This window comes from Apus apus, chromosome 7, assembly GCF_020740795.1.
Source record: "Apus apus isolate bApuApu2 chromosome 7, bApuApu2.pri.cur, whole genome shotgun sequence".
Classification (NCBI taxonomy): domain Eukaryota; kingdom Metazoa; phylum Chordata; class Aves; order Apodiformes; family Apodidae; genus Apus; species Apus apus.
In genome coordinates this window covers 29134508-29157642 of record NC_067288.1, presented here as the reverse complement: position 1 = coordinate 29157642, position 23135 = coordinate 29134508, and the positions used below count along the sequence as shown (strand labels likewise).

Genomic DNA, 23135 nt, shown 5'->3' with positions numbered 1-23135 from the left:
TTTGTATTGGAAATACATGTGTTTTATTTTTGTACCTAGATGTTCCACCTATGAGAGAGCAGAGTTATGGGATTTTTCATCTCTATCTGTTGATAATTCTGTACATTTACATGCCTCAACAAGATGCATAACAAATCACTCATAAAGAGGTGGGATCCCATCCCCTGCTCCATTTTAGCCCTTCACTGGCAAGAAAAGATTATTGTGGTAGTTTAAAGGCAAATTACTCCCAGTTTTCCTGCTCTTCCAGCAAGGCTGTGGCCTCTTTGGCAGGGGTGGCAGGGCAGGATGTGTGACCCCAGCTCAGCTAGCAGTTTCAAACTCAGGTATCCACACACAGGCTGTCTTTCCTCAGCATCTCAGGTGTCAGAGCACATCTGTCAGGCGTGGCTGAGGTGCAGGCATGTCTCATCCCACTGCCCTTCCCTCAGCTGCCTGCCATGCAGAGGTGGGTGGGAGGCTGGAACCAAGTCTGCCAGAGCTCATCTGGCCAAGCTCTAAGCTGCTGAAAACGTCAGTGAAGAGCAGGGCACTGACTGATGAGCAACGGCAACATCAAAACTCAGCAACTAGTAGCTGCAAGTCCTGGTAGACTCAGGAGATGTAGGAAGCAGCTGACATATGGCTAGGACACCAGTGCAGGGTGAGGCAGGTGGTTGGTGGTTGTTTCAAGCAAAGCCATTCCTGCTCGTCAGACAGAGACCTCAAGTCACCCATGTCATTAACTGCATTTTAAAGTGTACCCTTGGTCTTTAAACTGCCCACGCTAACAAACCAGTTGTAGAAGGCTTTAAAATAAGCTGTGTGTGGCTTTGGGGATTACACTGAAGCAACTTTACATGTCCCATGAATTAATCAAGTTCTGTCAATTACAGTACCTGATAAGAGGGGAAAATGAAACTTAAAATTCAAAAGTTCTCTTGTTTGACCTTAGACACTGCATTCTTCAGGGCTTCTGTGGCTGGACTGCTCTTTGCACCTTCTGGCAGCAAAAAGAATTTCCCTTCTCAGAAATGCAGCATTTCCAGTTTCAGTATAAAAAAGGCAGTGACATTTTTCCTTAAGGCAGGACTAAATTAGCCCTCCTGCATCTCAGACTGATGCCATTTTGAAAGAAAATGCCATGCATGATGAGGGATAGGAAAGAAGAAGCATTTCTGGTGGTCCCTCATTCTGAGGTCTGTTCTTATAAACACACACACTGTGTATGATAATTTATTCATAGAATCATAGAATGGTTTGTCTGGAAGGGACCTTTGGAAGATCACCTGGTCCATCCCCCTGCCAGGGGCAGGGACATCTATTACTAGATCAGGTTGCTCAAAGCCATCTTGAACACTTCCAGGGATGAGGTATCTATAGCTTATGTGGATGAATGAAGGGAAATACCTTGTTGGCTTATCCTGTCCACTCTGTGTGAGGGACTTACCCTGCGTGCAGCTCTACATGCAGGCAGGAATTCGAGAGCCAACGTCTTTGTCTCAGCAGACAGTTTGTGGGATATTTTCTGCCCTCCCCCTGGGAGAAGAGCAGCCCTTTCTCAGTGACACACAATAGGTCTTTGCTTTGCAGTGTCTCCATCTGTGTGCATGTGTGTGCCTGCATCTGTGTGATGCCTGACAGCACATTTCTGTTGTGGGCCACACTCTTCCCCACATGGGATTCGCTTTCTGTGTGCACAGAGTCCAGTGAACTGCAGTGGGATTACCCACATTTGTATGTATTTGCAGATTACAGGGCCTGACATTCCCTGTGTAAACACATACAAACAGAATAGCAGAGTAATTATATGCAGCTGGAAATCAGTGCCTTCTGCTAGTGGAAAAATGGGTGTGCTCTGCTTGCGACGTGCTAGAAACACGCACATGGTGCAAACAGATGGAATGGGATGAATTAACACTCGCTACTTTGGGACACTTCCTGGTTTACTATTAATAGTTCTCTGGTTCAGATTAATGCACAGCATATGTCATGTAACACTGACTTTGAATTATCTGAATGTGTCCTAAGCTCAGTCTTTTTCTTGAAGCCCCAAAATAGGTTTTATTAACCCTCCACCCTCTTCCCGTTAGGGTGGCGATCTCGTATGCAAGACATTCATGGAGGGACTGGAAGTAATGGCCTGTTTGAATGGAAAGGTGTTTGTTACACTATTCCAGCCATCTTCTAGATCATCCTTAGGGAGGATTTTTATCCTTTTCTGAAGGGAAAGTACCATACAAGTTATGATAGACTGAGAGCCCAGCCTCATCCTGGCAGGCATGTCCAGCATATGGGAACATTGTAATGGATGGTGTCCCCTGGTGCCACGTTTGGTGGGGACGTGGGTGGCCAAGCGACCTGGCCGTGCCGTGCAGACCCGTGGCAGCCTGGAGCTGTGGAGTCCAGCCAGGGGCTCCCCGGGGTTCACCCCTGCCAGGCTCCGGTTTTGGCCTGAGGCCGCCACTGCCCGGCTGGAGTCTGCAGGTCTTGCTCGACACCGGGCGGAGGTGCCGGGGTGCGTGAGCCAGGTCAAGAGCCATTTTCCCAAACCACGAGTGGATCGTCATTACTGCAAATAACAACCCTAACCCGCTCCGTTGTTAAATGGGAATGAGGCGGCATGGCAGCAGCGAGGGCGAGCCGGACCGAGGGCGCGCTGGGCCTGCCCCACAGCGCTGACCGGACGTGCTGGGCGCACTCTGCCCGAGCCCCGGGGGATGGAGGCCGGATCGCGGCTCCCGGGGCGGCTGCCGCGGCCCGCCCCGAGGGCCGGGTACCGGGCCGGCCCCGCCCCGCCGCGCCGCCCGCCCCGCCGTATGTCTGCGAGGAGCGGCCCTGCCCGCCCAGGGGGAGGAGGCGGGCGCCGAGGGCGGGAGCGGGGCCGGCAGCGCCGCGCGGTGCGCGCCTCGGCGGAGCTTTACGGCGCCCGGCCCCGGCTGCCCGGCCCCGCCAGCGCCGAGGAGCGGCCGCGCGGAGCCCGCAGCGCGGCCATGGCCGAGCGCCGCGCCTTCGCGCAGAAGATCAGCAGGTAGCGGCGGCCGCGGGGGGTACGCGCCCGGCCCCGGCGTGGGGAGGGGCGGGCTGCCGGGCCCGTGCATCCCCTCCAGGGGCGCGCTGGAGGAGCCCCCCGCTCCGCGCCGGCCGGGCCCGCCGCCGGGGCCTCCGCCGCGCCCCCGAGGGGCGGACGGGCCCGACCCGGGGGCACCCACCGCCGTCCCGGCCGGGGGCTGCTGACAGGGCGGCCGCGGCGCCGAGCCGGGGCCGGGCCATCGCGCTGGGCCTGCCGTGAGCAGCCCCGCACCGGGTCCGCCCAGGCCGGGTCCGCCCCGCTCGCAGCCGCGGGGCTGCGGTTCCTCCCGTGCCCAACAAAGGGATGGGGGGATGCGAGCGTGTCTGTCTGCCCAGCGCGGCGCCGCTTCCCGGGGGTAGGCGGGAGGGAAGGGAGGAAAAGAGCTGGTGAATTCAGTTCCCTGCGAACAAAGGCGGGCCGGGCGCATTGTGCAGCCCCTTCTCGCTGCACAATGGGCGGCCCGGCGCTCCCGGCGAGGGTTTTCCTGCCGGTGCGGCTGCCGGAACCTCCCCTCGGCCCTTGCCCCCGGCCCCGGCTGCCTGCGCCGGGCTGGCCTCCGCTGCCTGCAGCGGGGACGGCGGCCAGAGCCTTGTCCTGCACCTGGGAGCAGCGAACCTGCCTGCCCGCTTCTTTGTTGCCTGCAAAATGGAGAAAAACAGTCCCCTTCCTTTTGTGTGTGATAAGCGGCTGGTTAGTGTTAGCACAGCTCTCTGGACATGCACAGCTATTTGGTACTTGAAGCGTTAAACATCCCTGTATTTGAAAAAAGTTGAGGTTTGTTTTTAAAAGGAGTATTTATAGGAAACTACCTGCTAATATCAAGTTTCTGCAGGTCTGTATTCCAAGTTAGGCATGTGATTCCAGGTGGGAATCACAATTTTTCTGTTTGCAGGTCTGACCAGATAGCCTTTGGTGACTGTGATAATTCCTAGCTGTAAGGAACAGCAGAGTGCAAGTGGGAACCACTGGTTTGGTTGGTGCTGTTTAGGAGGCTGTGGACAGTAGGGAAGGAGTATCGTGTTCATGCCATTGAGTGAGAAAACTCCAGGTACAAATAGTTGCTGTTAGAGAAGCTGTGATGGAGGAGGGTTATGGACAAAGAAAAAGGAAGTGAAAGGAAAAGGTTAAGTGAGAGGTAGAGGAGTGGCATCAATCCCACCCCACTCCAGATCTGAAGACAGGGTTGGAAACATTGCTCTGCTCTAGTGGCTCTCTGCAAAGTTTGGTGTGCACCAGCCAGGGGTTAATGTGACAGATCACGGCTTCAGGAGCAGAGGGAGCTGTATTTGCTGCCAGCCCGTTTTTCCTGGTTCTTGATTGTAGTCATGGAAGTAGTCACGTGCAAGTCAAGTACTAGAAGTAAGAGCCTTACAGCCTTACAGCCCTGGCATGAAGTTAAAGGAGATGGCCCTGGGGTGACCACTGTTAGTGCTCCCAGTGTTTCTGCCCCCGTCAGGCCCCAGCTCGGTGCAGTAAGTTCATGGGGCAGCAGCACAGATGTGCCCCCTTTGTCTACCTTTTAATCTGCTCCGTGCACACCAGCCAAACAGCCTGGTGTGTGTGTGCAGGCAGAGGTGGTCTTCTTCATGCCTCAGATATATGTTGTGCAGTTTACTCTTTGTGAAGACTGTACCTCCAGAGGGACCCAGATGGGCTGCAATGAGGTCAGCTCCTCCTGGAGTAGGGCTGTTGAATCTCCAGCTCTTTCTTTTACACTGATTTGTAAGACTGCTGTATTTCTGTCTGGGATTTCCCATATTGTACTGCTGTCTGCTGAGAAGTCTAAAGTTCCTGGTTCGTGGGCTGCGTATCCAATTCATAGGAAGGCAAAATCTGGTGGGCAGGGGAGATGACACACCCGGAGGTGCCCCAGCTGAGCTGTAGCCCTTCTCGTGCTGGCACAGGATGTGCTGCTCTGAATTTTACTCTTTCAGAGGATGAGGGGTTCAAGCAAGCAGCACACGGAAGTCCCAAGAGCTGTGTTGGTGGCTGCTGGAAGCCCTCCCCAGTTCCATTGTGTCAAGAAGAATAGATCCCTCGCATTTTCACGCTCTGCCCTCCGGTTTGGCTCACTCGTTGAGGCAGATGTAGCATTTGTCTTATTCTCAGGAAGCAGCCCTGCTGCTCTTGGTTTGGCCAATAGTGTGTCGCTCAAATGGGATGTAATGCAAATCCACAAGGGTAAATGACCTGGAGGCCTACCTACCAAATGGATGCAAGCTTCTAAGCTGGTTATCACAGTAGTGGTAGAAGAGGAAGCGTGAGATTGGCAGTTGTGTTTCTTAGGAAGACCACAGCCCTGGTGTTCACAGCCCTGATGCTTTGCTTTCCTCCACCAGTGCGGTGCACACCAAGGGTGCATATGGAGCTCCAGTGCCACGCTGTTTATTGCTGCTAGAGCTTGGGGATTCCAGCTATCAGGGACTGCTACAGCAGTTGCAAAATATCTTTTTAAGATTGTCTGTTACAAGGTATCTTTCTGATTAGGTCACGCTGCATTTTTATTGGAAGGCTTTAAACCAGAACAGATTTTTAGCCTGAACTTTGGCCATCACATGTAGTTACTACTTCTTGACTCCAACAGAAGAAACTCCTGAGTTAAACTTACTATAGTGGGTTAATAATACCTGAAATCTTGCCTGAAATTGTTCATTTTTAATTGGAAATGTATCGGTAATACATTTTTAATTAAACTGTATTGGAACATTGTCCTTCTGCAACATCATAATACTTCTGTAGATGCATATATGCTGTTTTTTCCATCTCAGTGTAAGAACAGAGGTACTTCTACTTGGTACTTCTTTTCAGCTCATATGGTGTTTGCAGGACTAGAGGAGAGTTAGCAGAAGGCAGGATCCACATGGGCAGAGATAAAGCTCACTCATTAAGATGTTTTGATAAAAAACGAGCAGTCACTGTGTTATTCTGGAGGAACCAGCTAAGCTGCCTGTTCACTCAGCAGGGACTGGGCGTTTGGTACCGATCAAGCTGAGTGCCCTGTCTGGGCCTTCTGGGGTTGTGCTGTGCTGTGCTGTCCCCACTGTGCACTCCCCTCTGTGTGCTCTTCAGATTCCCAGTTGTATTATCCCAGTACATTTTCTGGATATGAGGCCAGTTGGCAGAGAAATGGGAAGTGGAAGCCCCACCACTGAAAAGGTCACTTCTGAGTTCCTGAATGTCACAGTAATTGAGATGTGTTGTATCCCAGCACTCCAGTCTTTCCCAAGGCATTCGGAGGAAAAGGCTTGCAGGTTTTCTGGAGCTCAAATACTGAAAAAGAAATAGTCACCCTTTAAACATCACCCACTGTACAGGGTTCAGGCAAACTCATGTGGCCTTTCACATGAGCCCTGTGTCTGTGCCTCATCACTGCTCTTGGACCATCCTGAGATTGGGTTCTCCAGGGAATCCAGAACTGCTTCTTTGGTCAGCCCATCACCTTTTTGAAGATCTCTTTCCTTGGAAAGAGTTTTGCTCTTCCTTTACTGCTCCCACAGTTAAAGAGGATCCTTCTGACTTGAAATAACATACCTGCCTTACCCTCTACTTTGCTATGCATTTCAGCCTTGCACAAAGACCAGGGTATGATTTTTACCACTAGTCTTTATTCTCTTGCTGAGAAATTTCACTTTTCTTGTCTCTGGCTCTCAGTGGAGTCTGGAGAAAATTGTATTCACCCTTGTGGATCCAGCCCCTTCCAAGGTGCTTCCATGAAAATGGGAACCTCATGTTGCCATGAGGTGCTGCTGTCTGGGGCTGGGAGGTCTTTGGCAGAGCCCTGGCTGAAAGGGGGTGACCCTGTTCTCAGACATTCTATGACTTGGAAATTCCCCATCATCCAGGGCTCGTGCATTGTGTATGGACAGATTTGTGGAGGGATTGCAGCTTGTTGTCTTTATGGGTTGGAATTGAGGGGAAAACACTTCTGTTCACTATGTTCAGAGCTAGCATCTTATTTCTGCTGAAGCTGTCTTGATGCTGACAGGGTGCTGTAAAAGGTGACTTGGGAAGACTAAATTGACATTTGTGTTAATTTAGAGCCCTTTTGCATTGCCTGAACGAGGTGTCAGGGAGACTGACAGCTGCCTTTGCCCTGCCTCAGGGTGAACAGGGATGGTGTGAAACCTGCACCCACTGAAACCGATAGCAGAGCTGTCACTGGCTTCCACCAGCACGGAATCAGGCCAGAAACACAGTGGTCACAGCAGGATATTCCTTGCAGTTTAGTGTCTTCCCACGTGCAGATGCCATTTGCTTTGTGAAAAGACTATCACGGATAATTGAAAGCATTTTTAACAGGAGCTTCAGAGCAGCTTTTTCCCGTTCTCCTAAAGTCACGTTGTCTGCCTCTGTGCAGCCATTGTGGAGGATTCTTGAGGGAATCGGCAGCGCTCTGGGAACGTTTCTGCCCGCTCAGAGCAAGCGGGAAGGCAGAACAGTTCATCTCTGGGCTCTGCTGCAAAGCTGCTTCTATGTACAAGGCTTCCTTGTTTGATGGTTGTTTTTTTTAATGTGAGATGTGACTCTGTTCTCTCCTAAAGAATCCAGTCCTGTGGTGATTTCCACAGTAAAGTATCTTGGGAGCTCGTTCCCTTCACTGGAGCCTAGAGGTGACTCTTTCAGCCTTAATAATGTTACCGGAAGAGCACCACAGGTAGTGTTGTATGGTGCTTTCTGTTTTAATCAATGGTAAGAAAAAAGGGAACATGTTGTTGCTCATCTGCTGTGTTAATTTAAGAACCCACACTTAGCCTGCAGCAGTTGGGATCAGGCTGGGTATTTCCTCAGCTTCAGCTTTTAATTGAACTCAAAGGGGAAAGAGTTCACTCCGAAGGAAACACGAGCTCGGGTTTAGGAGGAAGGCTGCACCAGGAACATGACTGAAGTGCCAGGGTAGCTGAAGGCCAGAGCTCTCCCTTGAGCAGGTTCCCTCATCCACCACAATGCATATCGGGCGAGTCACACCGTGGTTCAAGCCTGGATGGCACTGTCTGTTCCATAGGCAGGAAAGCCCAGGCAGAGCAGGGAGGGACAGAGGAACAGGTCATCTCAACTGCAGGCAAGATGGATAGGGCCTGCCAGTGTCATTCAGCTTTGGGAATTCCACACATAGTGGCTGAAGTAGGCTAGATTCCTCCAGCCATGTACAGAGCTGTATCCAAGTGAGCTGGCTGAACAAAGTGGGATCTTTCACTTTAAAAATCAACTATGTAAGTACAGTTTTTTCTCCTGCTGAGAGAGAACAAGCAGCTTTGCTATGGATTGGCACAGATGCCTCACTGTACCAGGCTTTCTCAAGAGGCAGAGGCTGGCTGAATGTAGTCACTGCACGTGACACACAAGATGAACAGGCAGGAATAACTGTTTTGTCACTAGTGGGTTGGGGAGAAACAGTTTACATTGCTCTTTCAAACTGGGGAGGGCTGTGGAAAAGAGAGACTTCCTCAAATCACAGCAGCAGATGATCTGATGACTGTGTCCTGACCCCCCTTTTCTGTGACAGGGAAGAGTCCATAATCTTGCTTGACATAACTGAACAGGTCTTGGTGAGCCTTTTCTTGGGAAGGTGAAAAGAAGAACTGTTATTTCCAATATGCTTCTTAAGCTAAAAAAAAAACACAACAAAAAAACCCCAACAAAACCAAAGAAAGGAACAATTTCTAATTCTGACTGGGTAGGCCACAAAGAAACAGAAATTATTTTTGTGTGTAATAAAGAAATGTGGAAGTGCAAACAAATGGTTTCATTTTGTTATTTACAGCTCAGCGTACTTTGAGAATGACCAGTTTTGTTTTGCTTTAGAAGCCAGGGGATTTTTTTTCCTCTCCTTTTTTTTTTTATTTTTTTTTTCTGTGTGAACCACATGCACACACAATAATTAACTAGTGAAGAGGGTCAGAAAGGAAGTGTCTAGGGAAGATGTACTTTAAACAGACATTCATGAGGCTGTGGGCTGTAATTAACTAGAATGTTTGTCTAAGGATCCCAGGTTGCATGTTGAATATAAGGTAGTTATTAAGGCAGTTTTTATTTGTCCCTTTAATTATCAAGAGCTTTAATGGCTCTTCTGTTCTGCCAGATGGATTTATTTTCTTCCAAATTTTTAGGCTATTTTAAGATGTATTTCTCTTTTCTGGTTAGGTTTGGTGTAATACACTTTTTAACCTAAATTGGTTTAGGAAGCATAGCTTCTAGTTAGTAGTGTTCAGGGTTATAATATAACATGAACTTACTAGGCATGAATAGATGGCATTTGTCATGGGTGTTTAAACAGCTCTTGGAAATGGAGGAGGAGAAGGTGATTGTATTACCAGTTTCAGGGAAACTCTGAACCTCTGTGATGAAGCAGTGAGGAAGCAGTCCCAAAGGTAGTCAGCTGAGGGGTTTTCTCATAGGAAAATACTCATTTGGTTCTACACAGCCCTGGTCAGACCTTACCTGGAGTGAGTGATCAGGATGAAACACAGTGTGTTAAATTGCATGACTGCCAACTGAAGCAAATGTGGAGAAGAGCCATGGAGGTGCTGAAGGGAGCAGAAAGCCTGATGCAGCTTCTGCCCTTGCCTAGCCTTGCAGAGAGGGGAGGCTGGGAGGGGATGGGGCTCATTTTTGGGAGTACCTTGCAAGTAGGAAGGAGTGTGAAGGAGGGCTGTTGAAACTAACAGATGGTGTTGGCATAAACCAAATGGGTATAGATTACCCATAAATAACATTTGGTGATCGGATTACATTGGAAGATGGTTTCTAAATGGCAGAAGCATGCTGCTTTCTTTCCAGTAGAGGAGATGGTGCTCAATAGATTTGTGAATCCTGTGGTACAGAAAGGCAGCCAACGAGAGCTGTGGATTAGACTGCAGGCTTGGAGTAAGTAATGATAAGTCCTGTAGACTCCACTTGGGAATTTCAAGGTTTAGGCAGTAGCCAGTTACTTCATGCAAGGGGAGGTTTGATTGGTAATTGTGAAAGCTGAAGAGGTAGGACTACTTAAGACTTGAAAGCAAAGATACTGTCCTGGTCAGCTGGAAGTTGTTTAGTTCTGACTTTCTCTGATCATGCTTCAGGGGCATTTTTGAATATCCATTGAATTTATCAACTAACACGGATGTACAGCACGTGGTCAGAAGCCCTGCTGATCAGTGCCACCCTTTTCTTTCACCATGTTTCTTCCCCTATTGCATCAAGTGACCTTTTCAGCAGGGATGATGTCAGACAGTGTAATGGCATCCGTGCAAACTCACAGTGCCCCTAAGCAATGCTATAATTGCAGCCAAGCTTGCTGCTGCTTCAAGTTGGGGTAAAGCACAGTCACAGCTGGAGTTAAGGGTGTATTGACAGGCTGTGTTCCAAACACAGCACAGCTCCCAGCTGCTGCAGAGCCGCCCAGCTGAGGCCAACAGGCAGAAGAAGAAAGGATGGAGAACCCCTCTGGAATCTATCACAAAGCACATCCCAGGTTCATAAGGAGCCACCGCACGCAGGAGGAGCAGCAGTGCTGAGTAACATGGCTGTGGTTTCACAGCTGAGGTTGGGTTTCCTCCTCTGGCTTTACTTTCCATCTGCAAACTGTCTCTTGAGAACGGGGAAGGATTTTTAGGTTTTCCTGTGCTGTGATGCAAGGGGAAACGTGGGTTCTGATTTTTCCTGCCAGCCGTGCAGGACTCTTCTGTGTACCATCAGGAATGACACAAAACACACACCCAGCAAGAGATCAGGTTTAAAGCAGAGACTGTCTGCAACCTAGGGCAAGCTTTTAAATCTCATCAGCCACAGATGCAGAGTGTTTTCCATGCCAAGCAGCCATTTTAATACATTCCAAATTTTCCTATAAATGCTTGCAGCACACATGGTTTGTTCTCATATGTGCATGTTTGTGAGTGTGACTGGTGGGAGCGGGGAGGATGGTTTTTCTGAGGGTGATCAGACAGCCTGGATGTTGTCCGAATGTTGTCTGGCCCCAGCAGGAGCTGTTTGGTCTCCTTTCAGAAGCCGCCCTCCAGAAGTGAAAACATAGTCTCCTGTGGATAAGGGCAAACATGAAGCAAATTACTTCTTGCAGCCAGAATGCTTAAAACATTTTTTTTTTAAATTTCCTTCTGCAGTCCACTTTTTAAAAAGACACAATAATGCTTCTTCCAGCTAATCTTACTCCCATCCTCTGACCTGAGGAAACATCTGCTCTCCATGGTAGGCTCGGTTGTCCCAACTAGTTCCCTTTTAGAGTTCCCTTCCCTTCCACTGACATCAGTTCCCTCTGCCTGCCCCATTCCAGCCCACCAGTCTTCACTGCCACAGCAGTCCTGAAGCCAGGAGCCCACCCTGATGTCAAGGTTTTGCTCAGGAGAGGTTTAACCATCTTTCCTTGACAGGATTGCAGCAGCTCATGCACCGTGCTGATCCAGAGCACATTCCCCTGAGTGACATCAGGAGCCAGTCTGTTAGCCATGGTGCTGTTCCTGCACAGATTGCTGATATGGCAGAAAAAAAAAATCACTTGTGTCCTTCCAGCCTCCTCATCTGTATTATGTACTGGTCATTGTCTGTTTGGAGCTGGGTCTTTGTTCTAGGAGACAGAATGGTGCTGTGGTATACTGACTGACAGTTGGGAGGAGGTTTGACATTGACTCTTGGAGAGGAGATCTTGTGTTGGTGAGGCCTTGCAGACCAGGGGCAGTCAACAGCTTTTTAGCCAAATTTTTTTTTTCTCTGAAAGAATCTGGAGTTTGGTTTTGAAACAAACCCATTTCCACAATACTCAAAACTTGGCTGTCCCAGCTCTACTGCCAAGGTGAGCTGCAGCTTACTGCTGGATTACAAGATGGAGATGGTGGATGTTAGTGTTCAGGCTTGACCCATGGCTGTTCATTAAGACAGGCTATGACTGGCAGATTTACCCCTCTGGTCTGCTCTTCCTTTGCTGAGATGTTCCCATGGTGGGTTTACCAAACTGTTGTGTTTTCAGGCTTACCAGTGACAACGTGGCTTGTTGGGGAGAAGACCCTAGAGAGGCACAGTGTGGATTTCACCCTCCAGGCAGGGAAGGACTGATCTGTATTTTGCCTTGCTGCTTAGCTAAGTTGTCCAGTGGTGGGATTTCTGTCTGGCAGAGGCCGTAAGGCATTGTGCCCTGCCAGTATGTTGTGTGTCCCCTCTGCTAGTCACCAAGAGTGTCACCACTGCCTTTCCCGTGTGAAAGGGAAACAGGTTTTTGTTCTGACCTGGTCAATTGTTTCCTGTGAGCTGTTCCCTAGGTACTTCAACTGTGTGGGACTGCTTTTCTGCCCCTGAGCTGGGTGTTGAAGGGGCTGGGTACTGGGTGGAAGGGGCTTCCCGGTCTTCCTCTCTGTGACTGCAAGAATCAAAAATAGGCAAGAGATGAAAATGAAAGAGCAGAGCACAGATGTGTGACCAGGCTTGGAACTGCTGAGGGGTGCAGAGAGTGCTGGAGGAGAGCTTTCCTTGGTAGGAACTGGAAAGAGCCTGCTGGGAACAAGTTTATTTGTGCTCAGTGTCACATGCATTTTATTGCCACAGATGTGCACAAAAGAGCAGTTCCCAAAAGGAAAAAAAAAAACACCCTGTAATTGCTGTTAAGAATGTGTATAATGCAGCCTTGCGAGAATTTTATGATTCTCCAGGCATTTAATGTACAAGGTCTGTTCTCACTGGCTGGTGACACTCTTCCAACCAGTGTACTAAGTATTTGGTTTCATTCCAACAGCAGTGTAAAAAATGTTTGATGTATCATTATTGTAATTCTATTACAAATGTAATGTGTTCTTGTCTCATTTCAGAACTGTAGCTGCTGAAGTCAGGAAGCAGATCTCGGGGCAGTATGGAGGGTCTCCCCAGCTTCTCAAAAACCTCAATATTGGAGGCAGCGTCTCTCATCATACAACTGTAAGTAATGCTTGGAGCACAGAAGACTGCAGAAAGTGTGTGTGGTTATTTTATAATATTTTTGTTATTATATACCTTTTGAAAAGATACTGCAGTGCTGACAGGTTGTTGGCCTAAGCGGCCCTGGTGACACTGAGGAAAATAATTCCATGCCAAATGTGCTGATTTTGGAGGTCTCTAAGGCTGGGAATTTGTTTCTGCAGAATTTTTGTAGGACAAGGGGTTCCCTTGACCAGATCTTAGTTGTTCTCTCCCAGGACAGCCTGGACTGGGCATTCAGTTCCACATGCATGTGTGTTTCTCTGCATGAAGAGGTCTTTGCAAGCTCATGCACTTCACATAGCTGTTTTCTTGTGTCTCTTGCTTTTTTGTTTGTTGTTTTGGGTCATAGCAGTTCCTTTTGCAGCAGACAACTTCAAAACCAAATATTAGAGCATCTTGTTTTCCTCAAAGAGGGTTGATTAGGTCAGGCAGTACTGGAAATGTGCCTGAATTTGGTAGCCTGTACAAGTGTTCTGAGGTTACAAGAGTTCTGCCCTTGCTTTGGAGTAGGGTCCTGTGGAGTTTCCTCAGTCCATGTGCTGCTTTGTGTCCCAAGTACTGCCTTAAAGCTTTCTCATACCAAGCACAAATGTGTCCTTGGAATTAGTATAATCTCAAAAAAGGGATCTCCAAGACTAAGTTGACCCCTAGCATTGAAGAGTGACTTTGCTGCAGGCTGAAGGTTCATCTTTAAGGAGATCTAGCTGTGCCAGAGTCACTGGGAATCGAAGCGGGCTGAAATTCCTGTTTCCCTCTTCATCCTCTGTGTGAGTACAAGGAGACCACAAGGGTGGCTCTACCAGCTGTGTGCCCAGCCTTAATGATGAGGGAGCACGAAGGAGGAGGGGTTAATGAGAGTGGTGTGACCAGGGCTAATGCTTTATGGAAGCAATCTCTGTAGGGGTGTGGAATGATAATGCAAAGCCCTGACTTGGCAGTTCTGTGTGGTCTTTTGCATAATCCAGTGTTAGGTAACAGGGAGGGTCCCCTGCTGTTATTGACACTGGATGGAGCACTCAGGGACATGGAATCCACCTCCCTGCAGCAATGGATAGCTGAGGAATACACCTGCTTTTGAAGGACCCATTGGGTGTCCATCCCACAAGCTTCTGTGCCTCAATTATCTCACATGTGATAGTTTCATCTTGGAACAAGTTGGCTGAATTGCCTTTCTGCTCCCCATTGCTTTCATAAAGTGCCATCTTTTCCATGTACTCCTCCAAGCTGTTCCTCAGCCAGCCGTGATTTTGATAATGGGTTTTTCCTTCTATCAACTTCTTTGGCTCTGAATTGTCTCTTCCACTTTTTCTTCCTATTTCTAAGGTTGTTCCATTCTGTGGTCATCAAAGAATGCATGCTCAGAGCTTCAGCCCTGTCAGTCTGCACATGTAATTCTTACTGCAGGATCAGATTCATTGGTCACAGTATTGTCAGCCTTGTCTTCAGTTCTGGTATCTCTCATTATCCTGTTGCTGTTTTGTTTTCTGGTAAATGTATGCAAGAATCTGTAAAAATCCTGGAAAAGGTCATCCTAACTGGAATCAGGCTCTGAGCCTTTCCTGCCAAACTGCATCACGTGATGGTTGATGTGATGAGCTCCTAGTTTGTCGCATTGAATTCTGTGCTGAGCAGAGATGCTCTTCAGAAGCATGATTATGATGGAGTGGTAGTTTGTAGGAGATAGTCTGTAGGAAAAGGATATTTAGTTAAGTCATGAGTCTTTACCCTTGGGCTGCATAATATGACGGAGGTTTGGTTGTACTGAATTTTGGGTTAATTTCAATCCCTTAGGCATCCGTCAGGATCTGTTGTGCCTGCTTGTCCTGATTTGAAAAGAAACATTATGCAGAGGGAAGGCATTAGCTGTTTACTCTGGAAAAGTTCAGAAGTTTGTGTGTCATTACACTTTCATGGAGAAGAAATAGAAGGTCCTGAATCTGCCTGGCAGTTTTGTGTAGCCCTACTGGTTTGAAAGCCTGGAGTAGGGTGCAGAGTGTGGGTTTAAATATGTAATTTATACTATAATGTATGGATCTTTTATTAATGTCATGTGAGTCTCTCCACAGTGGCAGCAAGTGGCACTGATGAGTGTGCAGCATGGAACTGGAGGGCTTTGATAATGCAGATGTGGTCTGTCCTATCCAGTGCTTCTTGCTCATTGTGTTGAGCACTTCCATAGATAGCTATGATCCAGATAAGGCTGATTCCCTGTTGATAGTTGCCAACCGTAGCTGCTTGTGTAGTTCATCTGATAGTTATCACACACAGTCCAGTGGGGACATTTTTATGGAGAAATGTATGCTTTTGTGAATGAAGGGCCCTCAGCACTGCTTGGTTGGGCCTTTTGCTTCTTGTTGGCTGAAGCCAGTGCAGGGACTTTTCACACTCAACAGACTTGCATGTGGTTGAACCTGGGATGAATGCAAAAACCCATCAGCTGAATTTTAGCGAGTGTCCTTCCTTTCCCTTCATGAGCAGCAGACAAAGTGCTACCAGAACTGTTTCTAATTTAGTAGCTGGTAGAGCTGGGGAGAAGACACTGTTTTCAAATGACTGTTCAGGAGCTTGTGGTTTATTATTGTCAGCCTCCACCCTTCTGCTGCTTTAGGAGCAGCTGATTTTAATTGCACATTCCTCCAACCACAGAGACAGGTCCAAAGCCTTCAGAGGCTTTTCCTGTATAACCCAATGTGCTGAACTGGGACTCCACACAGGGTGCAGTCCTTGTACCACAGAGCTTTTGATTTTGAAATCCAGAACAGAAAGCACTGACAATTTGTTAATGAGAAATAGGAGCTGGTGAGGTCTTTGGGTCAGATGAGGGAGATTTTGTTTTTTGAAGTTACTTTTGCTCTCTAAATCCACTGGTAAATTGAGTGTGCATTTGCACCTTGCTGCTTGTTCTGGGTTGTAAGCCTGGTGCTGTGCTCATCTCCTGTGCATCAGGAGGTTCAGCATTCCCTTGTGGGAACTGGAGCTTCTCACCACCAAACTCCCTAACTGAATGCACTGAAATTGCTCACGCTTCCTTTCAAAGAATTCCCCAGTGTCCTGCAGGATTGGGTATTTGCTGTGTTTATTTGATGATCCAAGCTGTTTACTATGGGCTATTATAATCCCTTGTGACTTACCACTTTCTTTTCTTTCCAAGTTTATTTCTTCTGTTGAGCAACTCCTTGTGCTATGATGCTTGTTAACTCAGCCTGCTCACCTTCTGTTGCTTCCATCATTCCTGCTCCTTGTTGCATGCTGCAGTGTGGCAGAGGCCTGATTTCCCCCCTCTGGATTTCTGCAGTAGTTTTACCTGGATGAAGGTGGATTGTGGGTTGTCAGAGATTAACACGAGTTACAGCTGCAGTGACCCAAATCTGTGTGAGCCTTGTTTTGCTGTTTAATGGCTGCATGTTATGCTGCCTTGGTGTAGGAAGAGCAGAGTTTTGGTTTGTGTCTGCAAATAGATGTGCACTCTGTTTTTTCCCCTGCGTGTGCTCTCCTTTTATGAGGGCAGATGATATTATCAAAGGACAGAAAAAGATCACTAAGTATCTGGACCTCTCTTTAGTTGTAGCCCAGCAGTTTCTGTGTCTTGTTCTACATTCAGCAACTTTTGGTGCTTAATGTTATTTCTATTTTTCAAATATATGAAGACTTATAAAATCTTGGGTTTCTGAATACTTCACTTCTGAGTGCCAAAGAGAGTCGTTGAAATCTTATTGGTTGATTATTTTTTCTTAAGAAAAGAAAATCTTCTTTATTTTTATTTTTTTTTATATTTTAATTAGAAGAGCAGGATTTCGTAAAACTTGGAAATAAGCAGAATTAATGTATGCTCAGTTGTTTTACAGAAGAATCACAGCTGTTTCCAAAGGATTAGGGATAACATCTGCCTGGTGATGTTATCCTGGTGGTGTGTGTTACAACATAGTTGAATGTTAGTAAGAGGAGCCCTGTTATAAGAGATGCTAATTAGTCTGGGAATAAAGGGGTCTGGATTCTTGGACATGATGTGATCTGACCATGTCTGCTCTGAGCACTCCATTTTCTCTCTGTAAAATAAAGGTGCTGACATTTGCATATCCTTGTAAAGCGCTGCTGAGTTTATGGGCATTATCTGGGCTAATTGAAGCTTTGTCTTGGATTTATTGGATGTCAGACTTTGGTTGTGCGTTCAAAACTAGTGTCTGATTAATTCCATAAGAGAATATAGGTTCCTTTGTGTATTTTCATTGTTTATTTTAGCATCATTTAAAAGAAGAAGAAAAGGTAATTTGTGCAAATGAATGGAAAACATGTGGAAGGGAAAACATGACAGAGCCCTGTGTGGCATAGAAAAGGGCGTTTTGAACTGTTCAGAGCCAAGTGATTTTATCACCAAAATCACTAAAATGAAAAGGAAAATGAGCCAAGTCTTAATGCTCTCTCAAAGCTGATTAAGGCTTAATAGTGATTCCCATTAAATGTATTTCCTGGAGGTTTTGCCCTGCCTTGCTGAATGGTCTATCCTCATCAGACAGGGGAGGATGGGAGAGGCATCCACATCCTCTTCCCTGCCTCCTCCCATTAGGAATTACAGTTAACTCTTCTCTCCTGGAGAGCAAATTTCTTCAGTAAACTGAAACAGCTACAGACTGTTTCTGGAGTCAGTAATGAGTCGTGTTGCAGAGATCATGAGCATTTTATATGTTAAGTTGGTGATTCTGGTACCCACTCATTTATCTGCACGGTTTATATGTTACCAGAGATAACTAACCTTAACTAAATGTTGTTATAGGAAGTAAATTCAGTTACTTAAATGAAGCATGCATGACAGTAATTACTCAGAATCTAAAAATGCCATTAAATTATGCTCCTTGTTTATCAAAGGGAATTGTGACACATCTTTTTCAGGAATAAAATGCCTAAAGAAACTGATGTGTAGTGGAAATGCTGCTAATACCCTAAACTGCAAAAAAATTCTTAAGATTGGAGTCAAATTGCAATGTAAAACTTCTCAGTCCAGGTCCCTGTTAGTCTGCTTGAAATCTGTCATGCTAATAATAATGCTGCCCCAGGCCCAGCAAGGGACCTGAGCAGGATTGGGTGGATGTGCCCAGATTTTGCACCAGTGGCCAGTGCCCATGTGAACCCTAAGGATCCAGAAAGATCCATCTCTGTTGCTGTGGTGTAGTGTTTCTGCCAAAAGTGGGAAGTTTGGTCTTTTTCTGAAGTTTCTGGTCAAGCTGTTTAGCTTTTTCATTTCTTTAATAATGGAGCTTTGATGTTTTAGCTGTCTCAATCTCTGCGCTCTCTGTTTTGGCAGTTTTTCAGAGGGTAACTTTCAGATCAACCCCAGCGCTTGGGTTTTCTGTATCAAAGTCTTTGTGTCATTGAAATATTATTGTCTTGGTGAAATTACACAATTCTTAGTCATCAAAGAAGATACTGTCTTTCTTCTTACCCATCCTTGGAGGCATAACTTGTGTCTTTCTGGGTTTGGTAAGAAATTACTTTAGTATTCCCAGATAACTAATTAATCTCTGATTAATATTAATATTTTTATACCCAAATGGCCTCTTACATTAGCAGCCAGTTATAATAGCAAATAACCTAGTAATATTTGTACATAAAACATCTCACTGTTTTGTGACTGGCTGTTACTTCCCTCCTTAGGTTGGTGTATTTACAAATACTGCCTTTCATTAGAGCCTTTTTCCATTTCAAGCATTGTGATATTATAGGAATCTGACACACATTACACATCAGGCTTGTCTGTAAAAAGAATCCAAAACTTAATACTAAATCTTCTCACCTCTTAAAAATGGAGGCTTCAGACGGTTCCTGAAACAATTTTTGTCTGCAGCAGAGAATGCTTACAGAAATTTTTGAGGCACGTTTGCAATTTGAAATGAGGGACTTTTATCAGCTCCTCTCTATACTAATTACATCTTTCAAAATGCCATGCAAAAGAAATAATGAAAGCTTGAGCAAAGCAGGAGATATGGAACTACATTCCAGAGGCAGTACGCATGGATGTGGAGGTAATGACTGCACTTTATGGCTAGGGAGTTGTCGTCCTAGTTGAGGGTTGGTAGCTGTCTGGGTTGATGAAAAGCAGAGATTGCCTCAGAATCTCCTTACTCCATTTGAATATTTCCATGTATTATAAATGCAACCAGAAAATTAAACGCAGGAGTGCGCTGTACTCACCGGTCATTAGGCATATGAAATGAGGGGTATGGGTTTTCTGAAATGCAGTAATGGCAGTAGATGAATATGTGACTCTTAGAATTTGGATCCAGTGATGGCCAGTTTCAGACTAAGTGTTTAAAGTGAAAGAAAATGTAATTTATGCAAGGAAAACAAGTTTTTTAATACTCTAGCATTGTCAGTGGTTACTACTACACTGCTCATGTTTAAAAGCCTCTTTGAGTTGACTGTGGTCTGTAGTTCACACTTAAAAAAAATCTGATGCCTCTGTTTCTCAAATACATTTCTTTAAACCATTACCTTCCTGACTTGCCTACAAATGGTATTATTATTTTTCTTTTAGTGTGTTACATTTCCCATGTTCTCAGGTTTGACTCCTGTTGCAGTTCCCTGAGATACCAGTATTCCTTTAAGGGTGACAGGATTTTGCCACAAGAACAGGCCATCTGCATTCCTGAATGCTCAACAGGGGAAGTGACTGTTTGCCCTGGAGACCTAGCAGATAGCTAAGAGAAGGCTGGGGCTCAGCTTTGAAATGTTAATCTGCTTCTTCTGTCCTTCCAAGATTTTGCCCAGAGTGGCAGTGGGTGGGAAGTTGGTATTAATTTAGAATTTGAAGCTTTGGTGCAATCTGTTACAGTTTTATAATCTGTTACCATTTATAAATGGTTTAATATTTAAGGAGGTATTGAAATTAAGACAGAACTTTGTCCTGCTTTCAAAATGGGCAAGAAACATCAGCCTGATTTTGAAGAAGTGCCTAGCTGCCAAGTAAAAATAGTAGTCAGGATCCTCCCTGTGATGAGGAGCTCTGCAAGGTTAATTTTTCAAGGTCCCTTATCATATCCTTGCAGGGAATATTACTCCCACACAGGAGGCAGGAGGTATAACCTTCCAGTCCTTGCCATTGTCATTTTGACAGGGTCCCAAATTGTTCTGTTATTGTCTCAGACTGGGCCTCTGCCCTTGGGGGTTATTCATCTCATTTTAGATAAAAGAAAAATTGGTCTTGGATTGGGCCATGTGCAACTTGGTTTCAGATCCCTGTTTTACCAGATTCATCCTGCCAAGCCATCACGTCATAACCATTTAAAATGCCATTGTGTCTCCCTGTGAGAATAAGCATCTTGGGAGGGCAGAGGTGAGGGAGGGAGAGGGAAATGCAAGGGTCAGGGTGCTTTTCATGGCTGTGTTGACACGCTGGCTGGAAGAGCCTTCAGAATCATAGCTGGGATCTGTGTGTTGCTTAGAGTGTGTCCCACGAGACTACTCGTGATGCTCAGTGCAACACGTGTGAGTTAGGCAACAAACTTCGGGAGCAGGATCTAGAAATATCCCTTCTGCCCAGCTCTCTGTGCAGGAAAAGTCTGGGTTAAAGTCCTTCAGGCAAAAATCTGAATGCCTGTGGGTGTCAGAGCACATGTCAACGATCTGCATAGGACTTCTGTGCTTCCATCACTATCTGTGAGGTGGAGATAGTAACTGTCCCTTGTTCTGCCCTAGTTGCTGCTGTCATCCCTTACTGACCTTCTGCTCAGTGCCCAGGAGAGCAAACCTTTAGTCCTCAGGTCCTGGTGTAGGTGTAATTAGTTCAATAAGGCAGCGAACTGGAGGGGGAGTCTGTGCAGACAGGGCACTTCATAACGGCTAATTAAATGGCATGCTAATTAAATACTTTGGTCATTTCTGGAGCATAATGGAAAAGTGCATCTATGACAAATATCCCCGTTTCCTCTGTGCATCCCTGCTGCCTTTTGAATCACCTGTCCCTGCACACTGCTGGCTGCTGAGCTCCCTTGGGGCATGGCTGCTGCTGCCTTCCCAGTCAGTTCCACACAGCTAACACCACTGGTTGGCAAAGCTCTGGTCACTGGGACCGATGGGAAGTCCTGCTTGTCAGAGAGGTCTGCTCTGTGCAGGAGGGAGCTGGCTGCACCCATCTGTTCTAGGAACACCAGAGCAGAGCAGGTCTAAGGCAGATCTGCCCTTTGCATTTTATTTTTCTTCCTCGGTTGGATGGAATAAGCCATGAGCTTTCCAGCCTGGTGCCTGGGGTGTAGCTTTCCCTCCATGTCAGCCTTTTGCTCCTGTAGCCCTTGGGTGAGATGCTTGGCTGAAGTAAAGTGGGTGTTGTGTTGTCCTCCAAGGAGTTCTTCCGCATTCCCTAGCAGAGGCTCCTGCCCCTGTCACCAGGTTTGTGCAGATGCTTCTTCTGTAACTGATGATGATGATACAGGTAGGTGCTCAAAAGGAGGACATAAATAGGACAGAGACATGTTTCGGCCAGCAGTGCACTAAAACTACAGCAAAATACAATGTTTGCTGTCTAGGGAAAGACAAAGTCGATAGGAAACGGAATTTTATTTTCAAGCTTTTAAGGGGATATAACAGTGAAGAATAACACAGCCTTAAAGAGGAAAGCTTGACTGTCCCTGTTGCAGGAGAGCTGTAAACCTTTGAAATAGGGTTTCACAATGCAACTTCTGAGAGCCATAACCGCAACAACACAGATGCACCTATGGAACATGTGTGTGTGTGTTAAATAGTTCATATAAGCCAGATCAATCAGGCTGGTGTCTCAGTTAAGCTGACAGGGTGTGTGTCTACGATCAGGTTAAGGACTTATGCAGAGCTGTTATTTACCAGCAATGTGTTTGATTTGGAGGGATTGGGCTGTGTGAGTCTGAAATAGAGAGAGTCTTGTTTGATTTTTTTTCTCTACCTTCAGTTTACTAGTAGGTTGTGTTTGGTGTTTACGGTGGCAGGCAGCAGGTTATGCCCCTCTTACTCATACCCAGTGGCCCCTTTCTCCCTGAGTGGTTCCATTTCTTTTATTAGCACCAGAATGGTGCTTGCCCTCAGTGAGGTGGCAGTGTCTGGTCCTGGGAAAAAGACTGAGTGAAAAGTGTGTTGAGGAATTGTCTGAAAGGTTGCCCAAAATTAGATCTGTAATTACAGGCTGTACAAAATCCAGGAGTGTGTTTTAAAAGAGCAGTAATTATGGTTCTGGGAGCAGGTTTTCCTTTGCATGTTTTTGGCATGTATTTTAGATTATTCCAGAGTCCTGAATGGGAAGATGATCAGAGCTCCTATACAACTGTTTCCAGAAGGTCTTAATAAACTTACTGCAAGAAATGGACACCTTTTCAATGATTTCTTACTAATGCTCCAGTATCCCCCTGTTAGGTTTATAAGCTGGTTGGTAGATGGACTGCACGTTTGCCAATACTTGACTGAAGTTGTCCCTGTGCCTTTGGAAGTCTGATGAAGAAAAACTGGCTGCAGTTCATGGAGGAGGCACCTATTGTCACATCCTAGGAGTTGTCAGGAGGAGTGGGAAAGGCCATTCCTGGATATGGGATGAAGGTTGCATTGAAGAGAACGGCTTTAAAGCTCCTCAGCTGTTCCCCCATTTCTGCTGCAGCAGATTTCAAAACTTTTTAATATGCAGCGAGAAGTGGGACTTGCTATTCTTGTGATAATCTGGAGATCTTTGTCAAGTGGGGCACAAGGATAAGGGTGAAAGTTCTCTAAACTAAGGAAGTATCAGAGTCCTGATTGGCCAGGGGAGTCAGTTGGCTGTTGGGTGCCTCGTTATTTTTCCTGGTGCCACCAGGAGGTGAACTGGGCCTGGAGACTCAGAGGTGAAATGCTAGAGCAGGTTCTGCTTCTCCTCAGTCAGTGGTGAGGCTGGGATAGTGAGGCTGGGTGAACCTGGTCTTTATCTGAATTCATCTGACTCTTTCAGCATGGTTATTCTATCTGAGGGGTCTGTATGACATTCTCAGGTGACTGATGCTTTGGCCAGATAATACAGGAGTAGCCCCTTGTGTACTGTGTCTGCTTGTGGTCTCACCCACAACTTCAGAGGGATGCAGGAGTGTAAAGCAGGATGGAGGAAAGGTTAAGCCATCAACAGTAAGAGCCACAAGAGGAGCTCTTGTGGTTCATTTCAGGC

At 46.5% G+C, this 23135-nt stretch overlaps 1 protein-coding gene across 16 annotated transcripts in view; it reads left to right on the top strand.

Annotated features, from left to right (window-relative positions):
- Positions 1-2902: 2902 nt before the first annotated feature.
- The window catches only part of DOCK7 (dedicator of cytokinesis 7), a 100948-nt gene continuing 80715 nt past the window's right edge, over positions 2903-23135 (top strand). For 14 of the 16 annotated variants that reach the window (XM_051624493.1, XM_051624492.1, XM_051624489.1 and 11 more), the window contains exons 1-2: positions 2906-3010; positions 12844-12949. In XM_051624493.1, coding sequence (XP_051480453.1) covers positions 2973-3010; positions 12844-12949 — 144 coding nt within the window. In that variant the 5' untranslated portion in view covers positions 2906-2972. Of the gene's footprint in view, positions 3011-12843; positions 12950-23135 lie in introns of all 16 variants that reach the window. The other 2 variants (XM_051624491.1, XM_051624490.1) reach the window with 2 other exon arrangements.